The sequence below is a fragment of the Gnatocerus cornutus genome, chromosome 4, assembly GCF_029298725.1.
Source record: "Gnatocerus cornutus isolate USDA-ARS CGAHR chromosome 4, icGnaCorn1.1, whole genome shotgun sequence".
Classification (NCBI taxonomy): Eukaryota; Metazoa; Arthropoda; class Insecta; order Coleoptera; family Tenebrionidae; genus Gnatocerus; species Gnatocerus cornutus.
Window position 1 is genome coordinate 511,263 of NC_142236.1, and position 13,433 is coordinate 524,695.

General features: G+C 37.8%; 2 protein-coding genes and 1 long non-coding RNA gene across 4 annotated transcripts; 2 read left to right on the forward strand and 1 right to left on the reverse strand.

The window, feature by feature from the left end:
* Positions 1–27: 27 nt before the first annotated feature.
* On the reverse strand, positions 28–7,020 carry LOC148175670 (uncharacterized). 2 transcript variants are annotated; one of them, XR_015769985.1, is made up of 4 exons: positions 6,944–7,020; positions 513–629; positions 215–277; positions 28–161 (listed from the first exon to the last, which is right to left on the reverse strand). It is a non-coding gene; the product is annotated as an uncharacterized LOC148175670 (long non-coding RNA). The 2 variants fall into 2 exon arrangements; XR_015769984.1 differs by lacking the exon at positions 6,944–7,020 and adding an exon at positions 777–1,177.
* Positions 7,021–7,495: 475 nt separating this feature from the next.
* Positions 7,496–8,661, forward strand: LOC148175671 (pseudouridylate synthase TRUB2, mitochondrial). The gene is made up of 4 exons (XM_088034225.1): positions 7,496–7,699; positions 7,747–7,938; positions 7,984–8,200; positions 8,247–8,661. Exons 1-4 carry the CDS (start codon positions 7,579–7,581, stop codon positions 8,629–8,631), a joined length of 915 nt encoding a protein of 304 aa, XP_087890351.1. The 5' UTR covers positions 7,496–7,578; the 3' UTR covers positions 8,632–8,661.
* Positions 8,662–8,741: 80 nt separating this feature from the next.
* LOC148175672 (neuroendocrine convertase 1-like) lies at positions 8,742–13,424 on the forward strand. The gene is made up of 5 exons (XM_088034199.1): positions 8,742–9,115; positions 11,032–11,292; positions 11,347–11,493; positions 11,542–12,194; positions 12,681–13,424. Exons 1-5 carry the CDS (start codon positions 8,972–8,974, stop codon positions 13,396–13,398), a joined length of 1,923 nt encoding a protein of 640 aa, XP_087890325.1. The 5' UTR covers positions 8,742–8,971; the 3' UTR covers positions 13,399–13,424.
* Positions 13,425–13,433: the final 9 nt, after the last annotated feature.

A 13,433-nucleotide genomic window follows, 5' to 3' on the forward strand; every position in this document is an offset into this window, starting at 1 on the left:
GCTTTTGTTGGGGCATGGTCAGTTACTTCAGGTTAATGCAGAACGTGCTGACATCCACTCGAGCTTATTGGGATTCAACCAGGAGATGGGTGGTATAATCAAGGCTGTCATAAGAAAACCATAATCTTCTATAGACCAAGTTTTTGTAAATAATGTTGAACCTGAAATACCACAAAGCATGTTGAAGCTGTGATTCAAACAATTTTCAGCTTACCTGTGTTACAAAACTTCAGCGAGAATCCATAAACTTGTTGCAAATCAATTTCACCACCACCAACTGAAAACAAGTAGTCTTGATGAAGAAAAATTGACATTTGAATATGTAGCATATAGGCAACCAATAATACACCTTAAAGATTTCGTGGTGAATAGTAACTTTTGTTTCCTTAGGTTGAAAGCAAATAGCATATTCGTTCAACCAATCAAAAATAAGCATCTTTTGTCTAACTTCAAGTCTAATAGAAATTCAAATTGCGAATTTAGAAACATTTAAAATTGTTTTTGAAACTCACCCTTTCGCATCTCGCATTTCTCCTCTAGCATTTTGCGGACTTGACTCAATTTTCTGCAAGTTCCGTTAGCCTCCTTTTACTTCTACAACCATTTTGAAATCACTTCCATTCTTGTCCCTAAAAGCAGAAGATTTAAGAAATCCATGACGCAACGTCCATAAGTAGCACAGTTTATGTTTATTTATGTTTCTGTCAACAGCTAATGCAACAATATATCACATAAAAATCATTTTTCGCATCATAAATTAGGTTACATCAAATTACCTCGTCGTATTTTGAAGACTTGGAAAAACATAAAAACGGTAACTTTCACTTACACATAACACCAGACTCGAGACCTGAATACTTTTTAAAGGTACAAAAGCCCTAACAAGACAAATTATCGATTTAAAATCGTAACCTGTTTTGTAAACATCGCGAGAAGTTTTTGCATAAAAGCCATCTAGCGAAATAACGTCAAAGTTGCTAGTTCACGTGTCCTCTCACCAGAGGGCTAAACTTTTGGATTGATTCTTTACTAACCGATTCAGCTGAAATTAGAACCACATTTTTGGTTTTTGAAAAACGAGAAAATAAACACAGTTAATTTTAAAAAGGAAATCTTCTACTTGTCTACCAACACAACTTTTTTTCTTTAAGCGTACGTCATTTAATTCCAACCAATCAGACGCGAGCATTTTCGGTGTGATTTTAACTGTTGAAACTATAGGAAAATTTAAAATTAAAATTACTACTTCTGACAACTTCAACCTGCAGCCATATTTGTCAAGACAGAGAGCGTAAAAAGACTTGAAATATAACAACGACAACAAAGTCAAAAAAGTACCAAAAAAGCAAATCTGAACTTGGTTTTAGTTTTATTTAATATTGTGATGACTGAAGATAGGTCTGGGCTTCGACGTGTGTCTTAGCTTTGCAGTACTAAGCGCGAGCGCAGGACGTTGGAGGTAAAACAAACTTTTCGCACTTTTCATAATAAATTTTGACCGCAAATATCTCCGAAACGGTACGTTTGTCGTATTTTGCATCTATGACGAAAAAGTTGCGCCTTCAAAAGATCTATCGATTCATCTAAAAACATTTACATTTACATGACATTACCCTTCAAAATGAACAATTTTTTTTTCAATCTTTAATAAAATCTAAACTATTGATAAAATACCAAACTATTTATGTAAATTTAGAATCTAAAACTCAATCTGCGACGTTTGATATGCAACATGTTAATTTCTAAAAAACTACCCTTTTTTTATTTTTTGAGATAGAAACTTGAAAGTTGGTGAGGACAAAAGACTGAACAAATTTCAATTAAAACAGCAAAAAAAATTTTTTTTTTCATTACGGTTTGAGGTAAAATGCAACATGGATGCATAAAGGATAAAATTTTATTAAAAAAAAATTATCGAAATGTAACGAGTTTTTTTTTCTCTAACCAAAGAGTACATGATTTTAATAAAATTGTTGATTTTAAAATGTTCAAGGTCACAAAAAAAATTGAATTTCCGCCCGACCAAAAACTGAAGTTAAGCTTCTTTTTTTCTCCTTAATTAAACGCACTAGGTGGTAGGTTCAAATTCCAAAGTCAGGACTTAGAAAAAAATATGAAAAACGACCACCCAACGACCACCCTGTAAACAAGTGAGACAACAATCGAATAATTCAATTTCAAGTCGTATCTGAATTTAAATCCCAGATTTGGAATCTGCGTAAAATTCTGCGTACACTGGTGTATAATAACTCAAGTTTACTCTAAAAAATAAGCGAGATATCGGTATGAGAAGTTTGGCCATAGTTTTAGTCATGAATTTTTGCAAAAATTTGCAACTTTCGACTATTGGAAAATCTAAAAACTATTTCTTATGTAAAAAATCGCGAGAAAAACGATGCCGCAAACCGCATTCCAATATCTCAAATAGTTTTCGAGATATCGAGCATGAATTGTTTGGAACCTTCAAAAATTTGGCCATCTGGCGACAACCCAAAATTTCAAACGGCCATAACTCGGTTATTTATTGACAAATTTTAAAAAATTATCATATTTTTGGATTCAGCGTGAAATTCTGCGTAAAATGAGACCAAATTTGTTGAGTTTGCTTAATAAATAAACGAGGTATTGGCCAAAAACTGTTTTGAAAACATCATTTTAGGGTGATTTTCAATCAATGTTTTCCAAATGAAAATGACTTTTAATAGCATTGAATTATATATCAGTCGAAAGAGGAGCTTAAAATCTATCTACTGGCCAAATTTGAGATCTATAGAACAAATAGTTTGCGAATTATGCCAAAAATTAAAAAAAATGAAAAATTTTCATCGTTTGAGTCGCAATTTTTTTTTGCGAAAAATCGACTATCAAATTTTGGGCTTTTAAGCACATTTTCTAACGTAAAATGAGCCGAGAAAAACGATGGCGCAAACCGCATCTCAATATCTCTAATAGTTTCCGAGATATTTAACTTTGAAAATTGGGAAAAATGAGAAAAAATGAAAATCAACTATCCGAAACTTTAATCGGCCATAACTCAGTTATTTGTTGTCGTATCTGAATTTAAATCCCAGATTTGGAATCTGCGTAAAATTCTGCGTACATTGGTGTATAATAACTCAAGTTTACTCTAAAAAATAAGCGAGATATCGGTATGAGAAGTTTGGCCATAGTTTTAGTCATGAATTTTTGCAAAAATTTGCAACTTTCGACTATTGGAAAATCTAAAAACTATTTCTTATGTAAAAAATCGCGAGAAAAACGATGCCGCAAACCGCATTCCAATATCTCAAATAGTTTTCGAGATATCGAGCATGAATTGTTTGGAACCTTCAAAAATTTGGCCATCTGGCGACAACCCAAAATTTCAAACGGCCATAACTCGGTTATTTATTGACAAATTTTAAAAAATTATCATATTTTTGGATTCAGCGTGAAATTCTGCGTAAAATGAGACCAAATTTGTTGAGTTTGCTTAATAAATAAACGAGGTATTGGCCAAAAACTGTTTTGAAAACATCATTTTAGGGTGATTTTCAATCAATGTTTTCCAAATGAAAATGACTTTTAATAGCATTGAATTATATATCAGTCGAAAGAGGAGCTTAAAATCTATCTACTGGCCAAATTTGAGATCTATAGAACAAATAGTTTGCGAATTATGCCAAAAATTAAAAAAAATGAAAAATTTTCATCGTTTGAGTCGCAATTTTTTTTTGCGAAAAATCGACTATCAAATTTTGGGCTTTTAAGCACATTTTCTAACGTAAAATGAGCCGAGAAAAACGATGGCGCAAACCGCATCTCAATATCTCTAATAGTTTCCGAGATATTTAACTTTGAAAATTGGGAAAAATGAGAAAAAATGAAAATCAACTATCCGAAACTTTAATCGGCCATAACTCAGTTATTTGTTGTCGTATCTGAATTTAAATCCCAGATTTGGAATCTGCGTAAAATTCTGCGTACATTGGTGTATAATAACTCAAGTTTACTCTAAAAAATAAGCGAGATATCGGTATGAGAAGTTTGGCCATAGTTTTAGTCATGAATTTTTGCAAAAATTTGCAACTTTCGACTATTGGAAAATCTAAAAACTATTTCTTATGTAAAAAATCGCGAGAAAAACGATGCCGCAAACCGCATTCCAATATCTCAAATAGTTTTCGAGATATCGAGCATGAATTGTTTGGAACCTTCAAAAATTTGGCCATCTGGCGACAACCCAAAATTTCAAACGGCCATAACTCGGTTATTTATTGACAAATTTTAAAAAATTATCATATTTTTGGATTCAGCGTGAAATTCTGCGTAAAATGAGACCAAATTTGTTGAGTTTGCTTAATAAATAAACGAGGTATTGGCCAAAAACTGTTTTGAAAACATCATTTTAGGGTGATTTTCAATCAATGTTTTCCAAATGAAAATGACTTTTAATAGCATTGAATTATATATCAGTCGAAAGAGGAGCTTAAAATCTATCTACTGGCCAAATTTGAGATCTATAGAACAAATAGTTTGCGAATTATGCCAAAAATTAAAAAAAATGAAAAATTTTCATCGTTTGAGTCGCAATTTTTTTTTGCGAAAAATCGACTATCAAATTTTGGGCTTTTAAGCACATTTTCTAACGTAAAATGAGCCGAGAAAAACGATGGCGCAAACCGCATCTCAATATCTCTAATAGTTTCCGAGATATTTAACTTTGAAAATTGGGAAAAATGAGAAAAAATGAAAATCAACTATCCGAAACTTTAATCGGCCATAACTCAGTTATTTGTTGTCGTATCTGAATTTAAATCCCAGATTTGGAATCTGCGTAAAATTCTGCGTACATTGGTGTATAATAACTCAAGTTTACTCTAAAAAATAAGCGAGATATCGGTATGAGAAGTTTGGCCATAGTTTTAGTCATGAATTTTTGCAAAAATTTGCAACTTTCGACTATTGGAAAATCTAAAAACTATTTCTTATGTAAAAAATCGCGAGAAAAACGATGCCGCAAACCGCATTCCAATATCTCAAATAGTTTTCGAGATATCGAGCATGAATTGTTTGGAACCTTCAAAAATTTGGCCATCTGGCGACAACCCAAAATTTCAAACGGCCATAACTCGGTTATTTATTGACAAATTTTAAAAAATTATCATATTTTTGGATTCAGCGTGAAATTCTGCGTAAAATGAGACCAAATTTGTTGAGTTTGCTTAATAAATAAACGAGGTATTGGCCAAAAACTGTTTTGAAAACATCATTTTAGGGTGATTTTCAATCAATGTTTTCCAAATGAAAATGACTTTTAATAGCATTGAATTATATATCAGTCGAAAGAGGAGCTTAAAATCTATCTACTGGCCAAATTTGAGATCTATAGAACAAATAGTTTGCGAATTATGCCAAAAATTAAAAAAAATGAAAAATTTTCATCGTTTGAGTCGCAATTTTTTTTTGCGAAAAATCGACTATCAAATTTTGGGCTTTTAAGCACATTTTCTAACGTAAAATGAGCCGAGAAAAACGATGGCGCAAACCGCATCTCAATATCTCTAATAGTTTCCGAGATATTTAACTTTGAAAATTGGGAAAAATGAGAAAAAATGAAAATCAACTATCCGAAACTTTAATCGGCCATAACTCAGTTATTTGTTGTCGTATCTGAATTTAAATCCCAGATTTGGAATCTGCGTAAAATTCTGCGTACATTGGTGTATAATAACTCAAGTTTACTCTAAAAAATAAGCGAGATATCGGTATGAGAAGTTTGGCCATAGTTTTAGTCATGAATTTTTGCAAAAATTTGCAACTTTCGACTATTGGAAAATCTAAAAACTATTTCTTATGTAAAAAATCGCGAGAAAAACGATGCCGCAAACCGCATTCCAATATCTCAAATAGTTTTCGAGATATCGAGCATGAATTGTTTGGAACCTTCAAAAATTTGGCCATCTGGCGACAACCCAAAATTTCAAACGGCCATAACTCGGTTATTTATTGACAAATTTTAAAAAATTATCATATTTTTGGATTCAGCGTGAAATTCTGCGTAAAATGAGACCAAATTTGTTGAGTTTGCTTAATAAATAAACGAGGTATTGGCCAAAAACTGTTTTGAAAACATCATTTTAGGGTGATTTTCAATCAATGTTTTCCAAATGAAAATGACTTTTAATAGCATTGAATTATATATCAGTCGAAAGAGGAGCTTAAAATCTATCTACTGGCCAAATTTGAGATCTATAGAACAAATAGTTTGCGAGTTATGCCAAAAATTAAAAAAAATGAAAAATTTTCATCGTTTGAGTCGCAATTTTTTTTTGCGAAAAATCGACTATCAAATTTTGGGCTTTTAAGCACATTTTCTAACGTAAAATGAGCCGAGAAAAACGATGGCGCAAACCGCATCTCAATATCTCTAATAGTTTCCGAGATATTTAACTTTGAAAATTGGGAAAAATGAGAAAAAATGAAAATCAACTATCCGAAACTTTAATCGGCCATAACTCAGTTATTTGTTGTCGTATCTGAATTTAAATCCCAGATTTGGAATCTGCGTAAAATTCTGCGTACATTGGTGTATAATAACTCAAGTTTACTCTAAAAAATAAGCGAGATATCGATATGAGAAGTTTGGCATAGTTTTAATCATGAATTTTTGCAAAAAACTGCCACTTTCGACTATTGGAAAATTGCGAGAAAAACGATGCAGCAAACCGCATTCCAATATCTGGAATAGTTTTTGAGATATTGAGCACGATTTGTTTGGAACCTTCAAAAATGTGGCCTTCTGGCGAGTTATTTTTGAACCGAAATTTGCGTTAAATGAGCAACAAGTTTTGTACAAGCGATGTCTAGACATGTGTTGTTTTATGAAAAATTAAGTGACTAATTTAGAACAGGAAATAAGAAAAAAAAATTAAATTTGACTAAGAAAAACAAAAAATCCTACCTTTCGCGTGTTGATAAAACTTCACTAGTCCAAGAATGAAATGAAAGAACGTCTCCAAAGTGACCACCATTATTGTCACAACAACACTGTGCACATTTCAAAAGTTTTTCTATGTAAAGTCTTTGAGCCCGAGCAGCACTTTGACCTCCCGTAAATCAACACCATGTCGGTTAACACGACGTATCAAAATTTACCTATTTTTTGTGATTCAAGCACTTTCACTCTCCGTAAAACAATAATCTGCTTCCGAAACCGACAAAATTACAATCAAAAGAATTCGTGAAATCAAGTCGACAAAAAACAGTTGTTTTTTTTATACGTGGCTGCGGCGCGCTGACTAGATACCAATATTTACATTTTTTGTGCATCAATCGAAGGTCAGTCTTCCAAAATAATTAATATCTCGAAACTGAGCTTGAATTTTGGATAAACGCAAAGGAAAAATTTGCTTGTTTTAAGAGGATCTACCACTACTTTAATTTAGTTCATTTAAATATTGTTAGGCGCAAACATTTAAATAAATGTTTGCAACCGTAGCTAGATTATACACATCTGTATTGTTGGTTGCCTGCTTCATACATTTGACATTTTATCTTTATAACCTCAATTTGCTAACCTCATTTGATTTGAACAAAATGTTAATAAAGGACGCCCCCTTGGTCTGGGACAGTCTCAGATCCATCATATGCGTGTACAAGCCCCCCAATGAGACATGCACCCGTGTCCGCAACACAATCGTTTCGGCAATCTGTCGAGGTTAGGTCGCTTCCAAACCCCAAAACAACTCACTTGTTTACTTTAAGGCCTCAACGAGATGAGCGTGCGCCCCCCGATCGCCCACGTCTCCATCGAAGGCAACCCCTCTAAACAACTTTCAGTGAAAATCAAACCGAACCTGGCTGACCACCCTCTGGTGGTGGGGCCCCGTTATCAGGACGACGATTTGAAGTGCTCTTGGTCGAACTACCTGGGATTTAACACCAGTGGAGTTCTTTGTACGTCTCCACGTCCCTCTGATCAGTTTTTATTAGTTTTTTTAGTGCTCGGGGTGAGAATGGGGACCAAAACAGCGAAACTGATAAGAGAGAACAGACCGACGCGGAGCTACAGAATCAGGGGGCGTCTGGGCGAAGCCACCGATAACACCTTCAAGGATGGAAAAGTCGTGGAACGGTCAAGGTGGTCACATGTGAAACTCTCCAATATTAATAATTTATTAGCGGCGATGCAGGCCTCCCACCAGAAGGAGATGTTCAAGTAAGGCGCGCACTTGTCCCCCTACGTTCTTTGAATGTCTTTCCAGATCCTGCGGCGTGGATCTCCAGTCACAAACCGCCTACGATTTAGCGAGTGAAGGCCCCATTCGCCCCGCCAATTCTAAACTTCCTGTGATTTACGGCATTAAATGCGTGGAGTTTGAGCCCCCCAATTTCGTCATTGAAATACAGTGTGTTAACGAGTATGAGACTTATCTGAAAACTTTGATTCATGAGATTGGGGTGAAGCTCCACTCTACAGCGCATTGTACCGGGATTCAGTGTATAAGACACAGTTATTTCACGTTGGAAAATGCGCTGCTGAAGAAGCATTGGACGCTGCAGGAGATTATCACCAACATGGAGGAGTGTCTTCAGGTCATGGACCACCACGAAAATATTCTCAGGCAGAAAAAGGCGATTTTATGCTAGTTTTGTTTTTATTAAACACACTTTACAGTTGTTCTTCTTCTACTATCTCATTAGATTTGTTGATTTCGCGGGGGCGCAGTCCACCTGCAAGAAAAATTGACAATCACTTAATTGATAGAGATAATTGAGTAAATAGTTTCGCCTCTCCGGTAAACAAATCCCGTTTTTCCAGTCCTCGCAACGCAACAAAATCCTTTAATCCTGTTATCCTGTTGATCTGCAAGATACGCCTGATTGTTTTTGTTTGTTATTGGCTCTGACAGAGGTGGGGCATCAATAGCCGTTCGTTAGAAATCCACGATCAGTGCTAATTGTTCAGTTTTATCACTCACATCCCGACATGCACTTCTTCAAACTAAACATTCTCCTCTACTTCTTTTATCCAAGTTTCGTGGATTCGAACGAGCTAGTGGTGCGGATTGTTGGAGGAGCAGAAGAAGCGAAAGTTTTAGCGCGAGAAACGGGGCACAGGTTCAAAGGACCGGTGAGTTTTTCTTTGAGAAAGAAGAGATTGCGGTGGTGTTAGGTATGTTGGTGATGACGGTAAAAGACATGCGAGTGGATTATGGCACCATATGGAGTGCTAACAAATTTAGTGGTTTGTAAATAAGCGCGTGTTTAATAATGCGGTTCGGTTTATTGGATTGATAATGAAGAGATAGGCGTTGAAAGCAGGTGCTTGTTCGATGGAAAAGCGTCACGTTTTATCTAAATGTTGTTAATTAAATTCGGATGTTTTAATTAATGAAGTGATGAAGCTTTTCGCTGCTGTTTGTTTCCACTTAAAATTTTCTAAATTTTCCGAAATTTTTGCACATTGCAGGAATTCCTGAGACCTTCAGTGTTTTTGAATCCTACAACTTTATCAGGATACTTTGAGATGTCCTGAGTTTTTCCGCATTTTACGGTACTTTCTAGGATCCTAAGACACCTCAGGTTTCTCTAAGAATCCACAGAAAACGTCTATAATTTGTTCAAACCTAATTCGGTCGATTTCTCGTTGATTTTTGGAACAAACTTGCATTATTTGGTCTCATTTTACGCAGCATTTCACGCAGATTCCAAAAATTGGTGTAAAATCGGCGTACGACAAAAAATAACCGAGTTATGTCCGTTTAAATTTGGATATTTTCAGTTTGCAAATGTTTAAAGCTCGATATCTTCAAAACTATACAAGATAAAAAGAAATGGTTCCGGTTTTATATCTATTTTAAAAAAATTGAAAAAAATCGCTTTTTCAGCCAAAGATTTAATTTGTCCAAATCTAATTCGATCGATTTCTTGCTTATCTTTGGAACAAACTTGCATTATTTGGTCTCATTTCACGCAAATTCCAAAATTAGATTTAAAATTGACGTACGACATAAAATAACCGAGTTATGGCAGTTTAAAATTTTTGATATAGCTACCTTTGCATTTAATTTATCCAAAAATAATTCGATCGATATCTCGCGTATTTTAGTAGCAAACTTGCAATAATTGGTCTCATTTTACGCAGAATTTCACACAAATTCCAGAAACAGCTTTAAAATCGACGTACGGCAAAAAGTAATCGAGTTTTAGCAATTTAAAATTTTGGATATTTGATTTTCAGTTCGAAGAAAATCACTTTTTCGACCAAAGGTGGATTTAATTCTCTTCATGATCTCTGTTAATTAGGTGCGAATAACCGGCTCCTCGTTTCACTTTCTCCCGCTTTTGTCCGCCTGTTACGCTCCGCACGCGAGCTCCTATTGTGTCTCTCCCCCACTCGTCCGCATGTGGAGCGTCGCGACGCCGACAACAAGCAATCGATTTCCCGCGAACGTCATCAGCGTCGACTGAACTACCGCGCGAATATAGACGCCCGATATCAGGCTCACAGAAACAGAGAAATGCGGGGAATCAAAACGGGCACGTGCCACCCCTAAAAATAGATCACCAAACGATATAGCACCCCCCACCTGAAACGCCACTCGAATTATAAATAGAGAAGCACTCATTATCCAATTTACATGCGAGGGGACATGGGTGCCACCTGCCGTAAGCTGCGAGGGGAGATTAGTAGGCCCATGTGCGGCGCAGTTGGGGAAATTGAATTGAAGTTGGTAGACCTGTATGTCCAGAATTCGAATTCCGAGCCTCCTATTGTTAGACTCGGAAAAATATCGCTAATCCGCGGTGGTGGTTGGGTGACACGTTCGCGGCTAGTTTTAGCTCACCTGGGGGTTCCATTAGAACGAGGACGTGGGGGCTCTTGGGCCCCCTAGTCAGCCCCAACAGGATCAATAGAGTAAACACGACGATCACAGATTCGAAAGCACATGCGAGAAACACCTGCCCAAAAGTAATCATTTTAATTACAAAAATTTTGACACTGACATCTCACTGTTGAATAAAACAAGTCAACACTTTTCGCAGGTTGTGGGTTTCCAGGATACGTACGTTTTTGTCCCGAGGGAAAATGTGGCGAATTACCGGAAACGCGGGATGGACTTACATAAGCGCTTGTCTGAGGATGATCGGGTGATTTGGGCCGAAACGCAGACGAACAAGGCGAGGCAAAAACGAGATTTTTTAGATTTCGTGGTGGGACAGCATCCCCAGAAGGTTTACAAGAAGCCGCTGCGGCCGAACGGGAAGCCGTTCAATGACGAGTTGTGGACGCAAGAGTGGTACTTAGTACGTCTTTTATCACACCTCTTAACCTCCTTGGTGATGTTAAATTACTCGTAGCAAGACACGCGGTCTCAGTACGATCTTCCAAAGCTAGATCTGAACGTTCTTCCGCTTTACAAGAGAGGAATAACCGGAAAAGGAGTGCGGATTTCCATCTTAGATGACGGCCTCGAGCACACCCACGACGACCTGAAGACCAACTACGTAAGAATCCCGTTCGATTTCCTTGTTTTCTTTGAGTTGTTCCTCCAGGACCCGGAGATTAGCTACGACTGCAACGAGGAAGACTTCGATCCTCTCCCCCGTTACGATCGCTCCAAATTCAACAGTCACGGCACAAGATGCGCCGGGGAAGTCGCCATGGCCGCCAACAACGGCAAGTGCGGCGTTGGAGTGGCTTACAACGCCAAAATCGGTGGTGTTAAACTCCTCGACGGCGCTGTTAACGACCGAATCGAAGGAACAGCGCTCGGTTACGCTCACCATCTCGTCGACATCTACAGCGCGTCGTGGGGGCCCAACGACGACGGGAAAACCGTCGATGGACCTGGACGCCTCGCGCAAGAAGCGCTGGAAAGAGGAGTGACGCAAGGGCGAGGTGGCAGAGGGAGCATCTTCGTCTGGGCGTCCGGCAATGGGGGTAGCAAGTTCGATAATTGTAATTGTGACGGGTACTTGGCGAGTCCTTTCACTGTGTCCATCGGGAGCGCCTCCCAGAAGGGGGAGTTTCCGTGGTATGGAGAAGAGTGCGCTTCGACTTTAGCAGTGACGTACTCTTCGGGAGCGTACAAGGATCAGATGATTGCAACGACGGATTTGTACAATGAGTGCACGATCAAGCACACGGGGACGTCGGCGTCGGCGCCGCTAGCCGCCGGAATCATCGCTCTAGCCCTAGAAGCCAAGTAAGTCGCACCCTAGCCCCCTCTGCAGATTTCGATTTCGGAAGTGATCAGGCCAGTGCTTGAGTTGAAAACAATTTTAATCAAATATGAAATGAACTGAGATATGTTCAACACATTTATATGTATTAAAAAATAATAATTAGCGTTTCTGCAATTCCGTACACTTAAAAAGCGCCTTTTAGGCAACAAGTTCACCAAATTTAAGAACATTAGCGTTAAAATTGTTGAATTTACAGATTTCTTTAAATGTGAACTTCGAGTTCTTCTTAGTCTAGAAATAAAAAATTCTAGAATTTCCAATTCGTGATCTAAAATTTTGTAATTTAACGCCTCTAAATTAACAAGTCCACCAAATTTGACAGCATTAGCGTTAATGTTGTTTAATTTACAGAACTTTTTAAAAAAAATTGAATTTCGAGCTTTACCTAGTCGAAATAAAAAATTCTCAAATCGTGAACATTTCAATTCTTAATTTATGGTTTGTAGCCCTGAATTGACGTGGCGCGACGTCCAACACCTCATCATCTTCACCTCGGAAATCGCGCCTCTGACCGACGACCTCGGATGGCAACAAAACGCCGCAGGTTTCTACTTCAACACGCGCTTCGGGTTCGGTTTGATGAACGCCTTCAGCTTGGTCAAAGCAGCCCTCAACTGGACCACCGTCCCTGAGAAGAGAATCTGCACAGTGACACCCTCTAGTTCTAGAATCAACGAAACGATCCGCTACGGCACTCCGACAATCATTGAAGTTAACACCACCGGATGTAAAAAGACACGGAATGAAGTTCGTTTCCTCGAGCACGTCGAGTTGAGGGTTTCCATCGACTATCCAGTCAGAGGCGCGCTTGATGTTCACTTGACCAGTCCTTCAGGGAGTAAAGTTCAGATGTTGGCTCCGAGGAAGCTCGACGAGTCGCGGAACGGTTTCAAGAGTTGGAGTTTTATGTCGGTGATGACGTGGCAAGAGACGAGTGAGGGGACGTGGAGGATTTCCGTTGGGGACGACGTGGGACCTGAAGGAAACATCGGCGCCATCACCGAGGCTGTTTTAATTTTGCACGGAACGAAAGAAGTTCCTGGTTATATGAAAGACGGGCCGCGGACGTACGACTTGGAGTACAACAGTGTCCACAACACGGCGAATAAAATCTTCGGGACGTACGATGAGTATTTGGGTCAGGACTTGTATTCAGTTGTTTGAGGGTAAATAAAGCATCTAAAAAATTAGTTGTTTAT

Coding starts and splice junctions, on each gene's coding strand:
- LOC148175671 (XM_088034225.1), top strand. CDS start 7,579: ATGTTAATAAAGGACGCCCCCTTGGTCTGGGACAGTCTCAGATCCATC. Junction 7,939..7,983: donor TAACACCAGTGGAGTTCTTT/GTACGTCTCCAC, acceptor TAGTTTTTTTAG/TGCTCGGGGTGAGAATGGGG. Junction 8,201..8,246: donor CACCAGAAGGAGATGTTCAA/GTAAGGCGCGCA, acceptor ATGTCTTTCCAG/ATCCTGCGGCGTGGATCTCC.
- LOC148175672 (XM_088034199.1), top strand. CDS start 8,972: ATGCACTTCTTCAAACTAAACATTCTCCTCTACTTCTTTTATCCAAGT. Junction 9,116..11,031: donor GGCACAGGTTCAAAGGACCG/GTGAGTTTTTCT, acceptor CACTTTTCGCAG/GTTGTGGGTTTCCAGGATAC. Junction 12,195..12,680: donor GCTCTAGCCCTAGAAGCCAA/GTAAGTCGCACC, acceptor TATGGTTTGTAG/CCCTGAATTGACGTGGCGCG.